This window comes from Melanaphis sacchari, unplaced genomic scaffold, assembly GCF_002803265.2.
Source record: "Melanaphis sacchari strain LSU unplaced genomic scaffold, SCAv2.0 Contig1502_pilon_pilon, whole genome shotgun sequence".
In the NCBI taxonomy this organism is placed as follows: Eukaryota; Metazoa; Arthropoda; class Insecta; order Hemiptera; family Aphididae; genus Melanaphis; species Melanaphis sacchari.
Window position 1 is genome coordinate 1 of NW_020270657.1, and position 5,443 is coordinate 5,443.

Genomic DNA, 5,443 nt, shown 5'->3' on the forward strand with positions numbered 1-5,443 from the left:
TATTATGATGATGTTGATTAGCTACATTAATTAGCTATTATTATTAGATACGCTACGATTATTATTGATGATTAATAATAATAATAATGGATCATCATCATCACCATCATCAATGTCATCATAATGGAATAATTAATGTCATCATCAATGGTCATCATCAATAATATCAACACCATCACCATCAACAATGATCATCACCGATCACCGATAGAGATCGGGTCATCAATGGAGGTATTATTGATGCCATTATTGCTGGCACAATGAAATTTTCCAGTTTCGTTCATTCATTTCATCTATTGCTAAATACAGTCGACTAACCACAGAATAAGATCAACCATAACAATGAGTTATCGATTATCCAAATACCTTGCAAGGCAAACTTTGGATATTTATAAATATAAGACAAGTCGTAGTATAACAATAAACAATCATTATTTTATCAACAGTTATAAAAATTTTAAAGTAACTATTTATTTCCAAGTAATCCTCACATATGAATAAAAGGTACTTCCGAGAACATATATAGTGAGATAAGATAGACCCTCAGTTTGCAATCATGGCGGCATCCTTTATAGTTTCATGACACTTGACAGCTGTCACCATATAGATACACTGTTTTTTTATATTGCATATTTAAAAAAATCTGATAAGCTAAGGAACATTTTATTTTCATATTCAAAAAAAGGTGAAAATATAACTAAAGAATAATATAAGAGTAAAATAATAATTCAAGTCTAAGATATTTCAAACAAATAATGAATACATTAATATATTTATTTTTATCAACTAATTTATATATAATTTATTAACAATAATGGATATATACAATTGTATTATTATCATGAGTTTTTTTTTTAAGCAACATTATTTACCTTCATTTTTTCCTTGGGGATTTTTATTTTTATTTCAATTATTATAAAATTTTTTTCATAACAATACTTACTAAATACCATCATCTCATATTCTCATGAATCCAATAATTTTGGTATTGTTCACATTGCAGATACACTGATAGTTGTCCGAAAAAAATCGAATAATATTGTGAATGTGTGATTTTTATATTCAAAAAAAGGTAAAATTGTAATGAAAGAAAATAATTATACAAAAATAATAATTCACATTTTAATCTTTTCTCTATGATACACAATTTATTTAACAAATACTACAGTCGACTTATACTAAGCGTCTGCAGACTACACGGACCCCGAAAGACATTATTCAAGAAATAATTGAAAATGAATTAGTATTTATGTATTTATACAGAAGGTACTCTCAATTTGTTTCTTCTAGATATAGTTAATATTATTTTAAATATCAAAACAGTACACCGTCCTTATCTAAAGAATAAAACAAATATTCATGTAGGTACATGTGAAGTTTATTAAAAATGAATGTGCAATTTATTCTGAATTTTGATAATACAATTCTCGTATTAGAGGTAATATTAGATATTCTATAATAATCGTTAACCTGATAAATTTACCAACGAATACATCTATTTAAATTGTATTATTTTACAATCAATGATCCAACATTCTATTTGAAACTTAATTTAATTCCTATGAATTATACGTACATTTATAGGACTATAGGTCTATAGGGTTTATGCGTCAAACATAATATTTCAAAAATAGTTATAAAGCATTTACAATATGATATAGGCATTGTATTGTTATTTATTATTGTTCAAATAATATATATTATACAAGTAGATGCATCTCAACAAAATTAAACTATTTACATTAGAATTGTTGAAATAAAATCATCAATATCTGAATCATGAGCAAAAAAAAAAAACCATCGTTAATGTAAGTATATAGTTAGGTACGTAAAAAGGGGATGTAGACACTAGACATTCAGTAAACTGCTGCCTACCTGTATATAGTGTGCTCAGAGGTGGTTTTTAGAGAGGGGGTATCGGAAAAAGTAATCGGCGGATTAGATGATCAAAAAGTGTCAAATGATCACTGATCGTCCAACAAACGGTTTTCTGACGTTGCAGTGAAAAGACCGTCGTGCTTTTCATTCATTTTACGATTCTTACGTCTTGCATTAAATATATATATATATTCAACTACCTGCCTAAAGTCGTGTATCGATTTATCATTTGAAAATTTAAACAGTAAGTATTGGCTTTTAATTATTACACACCTATATAATAATCCATTTAATAATGAGATATAAGTACCACCACTATAACTTTTAATTTTTTTTACTTAAGGCTTTATTATTTTTATTATGTTTAAAAAATGTTAATAAGTAGGTAGGTACCTACATAGATATATAATATACATGTAAAATAATTTTAATTTATATATCTTGTGTAGGTAATTTATTTTCACATTGAACATATCACAATTAATATTAACTAAAATAAGACATAAATATTTATCCACATTGAAGATTATAAAAAAAAAAATTCTCATATTTTTGTGATGAATGTAGAGTTTTATAATAATTAATATTGATGTAAAAAAAATCGAGTATAAATTGCACAATATGTTGTTCTTAAAAACTTTAAAAATAAATAAATAGTTATGTAGGCGGGTATTTGTTTGACTGTACCCTTCGAAATTAATTCAAATAAAGATTTTCGTTTGTTGGTCTGATTAAATTTTAATTGAACCTAAGTAATGGGTGTAATACTTTTTTTTAAATAAATATACTATAATACTAGAATATCGACCTGATTTGATGTATATTAATGGTTATAACTTAAAAATCAATAATAAATTAACAAAATCAAAATTATTGTCAACAATTGTCATTTAAATAATATATATATATCTATTATTAAATTTATTTTTAATATTATTTCCTGCGATTTTCCTAATTTTTAATGTTTTTTTTTATTTCTAGTGGATGAAATGAAACAACTAGCAATGAAATTAATGCAGTGTAAATCATTCAAAGAACGACAGGAACGTCTGAGTGAATCACTCGATTATCTGTCATTCAACTATCCTGATCTCTATACTGTGTGGTTTAGAGAGATGAAAAGAAGAGAACTGGATTCTAATGATCCAAATAAAATTACTAAATGGTTAGATAATCCATCATCTAAATCATTTGTAAAACTTCATGAAGCATTGTTATTGGTTAAAAATAACAACATTATGGCCAAAGAGGAGTATGTGAACAATTTAAGACGAATGCTAAATCAAACAATTGAAAATGGTACCAACATTGAGGTAGCAGCAAAAATATGCCATTTAATTGAGAAATCAACAAGCTTAGCCATCATTTATGAGTGTGTAGAGATTTTGATTTTTTTTAATTCATATTTTTAACTAATAATGTTTTATAAATTTTTAGGAATTTGAAACATCTAATTCACCAAGTAAATCAACTGAAAAAAAGTGAACGTCACATGCAAAGAGAAACCTCGACAGAAAACTTTTGGACAAACCAATTTAAATTGCCACAAATAGACCCATTCCAAGGTTTCAATATTCAGCCTGCTCAACAACACATGAATTCCCCTGTTTGGCCAAACTTACTGCAACCGACAAATTTAAAATCTGTCTCTGGTCTACCACACTTTAGCAGTAAGAATTAATCATAGATCAATTTGTAATTGCCATGAAAATAATATTTAACTATGTCCAATTTGTTTTTTAGTGGAATGTTATGGCTATAACCATCTGGAAATGATTGCAAAGACAAACAGGTCCAATATTTTGGGGGACTCGCGGTCACTAATCAACCTGACAATCCTTGATCAAGAAATGGATGGAGCTGTAGCTAAGTGGCTTCATTACTTAAAACTTCATAAATACCAATGGTTCTTCAATAGCCTCAGTTATCTTGAAATTGAATTCATCGACGAGGACAATATTGATGATTTCATTGCTAAAGTTAACAAAAATTCCATTACAAAAGGTGCACAAAAAAAGATCTGCATATCAACAAAGAAGTTGAGGGATCGGCCACAAAAGTTGAACGACTTATTATTGGTAATTTTAAATAAACATATATTATGTAACTCTTGGGTAGAATGAAACTTATAACTTACTTTTGATTACAGGCTTTAGATTTGGAAGTTACACCGAGCGAACTGTGTGAATACATGTCATACATGCGAGACATATTGCATTTTCCTATACCGAATAAGAATTGTGTTGTTGGCGACCAATTACAACAAGACATAGTTCTTGTCATGGAGAAATTGTTAAATCAGCTGCTAGAAAAACTTGGTATGGTACGTTCTTTAGTTGCACAGAGTCTACTTGGAATGTCTATCAATAAATACTTGGAGTGCATCTTATTAATAATCGGTAATCAAACTTTTATGAAACAGCAAATAGACAAATCATTGTTATTTTCTGAAACCTTAAAATATAAAGTCCATAGGATGCCCAGAAACTTTAATTAATGTTTTCATTGTAATTCTGCAATTGGAACCACATATGGCATATGTAATTTTTTTAATTTTATTATTGTTATTTGTGATTGATAACTATCTGATTTATTTTAATATAATATTGTTGTATTTATCCAAAATTTATATGACTGTTTATGATATTAACTTTTTATATTTTTATATATACATATATGGATGCATGTTATATTCAATTGTTAGTATTCACAATTGTTTTTTTTTCACTTATTAATTCAATTTTTAAGACATTTGAATTATAATTATCAATCGGATAATTTTAACTATTGTTTTATAATTGGTATAGTATTACTATTTTACGTAACTAAAAGACTTGGTTGTTTTTTATTTTTATTGTTTTGTGTTAATTATATTTTAAATCTATTATGGTTGCATATTTTTGATTTTGTATTAATTTTATTAAATTGTTCTGTTTTAAATGTTTTATGTTAACTATTATTTATTGACCATTATTATATTTATGTATTATGTAACCATAAACCATTTTGAGACTTGATTATTATATTATTACTATTTGATTAATACTTGGTTTAAAGAGATGATTTTTTAAATTGTTAATTGTACTTTTTTTTTTTGTTTACTTGATTTTGATATAATATTATGTTCATATAATTACCTACTAGATTATTTTTTAAATTTTTATTAATATAAACGTGTTTTAACAAAATATTAGTGTTCTTTCATATTTGACAGAGCCATATTAAATGTATTTCTCTTTAGTGATAAGTATTACATACTTTACATATTTTAATTTCATTTATACAATTATTAGGCTGGTAAAAAAATTTAAATATGTCAAATCATAGTTTATTCGTATATTTTAAATTATAATAATTGTCAGTTTACCAATTGCTATCTATAAACGACTATGTACATTTCCTCGATTGAGTTGATGCTGATGACAGTTTTAATTTTTATCAACTACCTATTTCAAATGTACACAGTTTTTTTTAACTATAAACTATTATAAATGCACTCAAAATAAATTAATCTAATTAAACACAAACATTGACACTTGTTATCAGACTTTAAACTTAACTATAT

At 25.9% G+C, this 5,443-nt stretch overlaps 1 protein-coding gene across 1 annotated transcript; it reads left to right on the forward strand.

The window, feature by feature from the left end:
* Positions 1 to 1,913: 1,913 nt before the first annotated feature.
* LOC112591980 (protein Smaug homolog 2-like) lies at positions 1,914 to 4,459 on the forward strand. Its single transcript, XM_025335942.1, has 5 exons — positions 1,914 to 2,122; positions 2,860 to 3,250; positions 3,316 to 3,548; positions 3,622 to 3,956; positions 4,028 to 4,459. Coding segments are annotated over exons 1-5 (1,308 nt in total). The 5' UTR covers positions 1,914 to 2,121; the 3' UTR covers positions 4,376 to 4,459.
* The last annotated feature ends 984 nt before the right edge of the window (positions 4,460 to 5,443 follow it).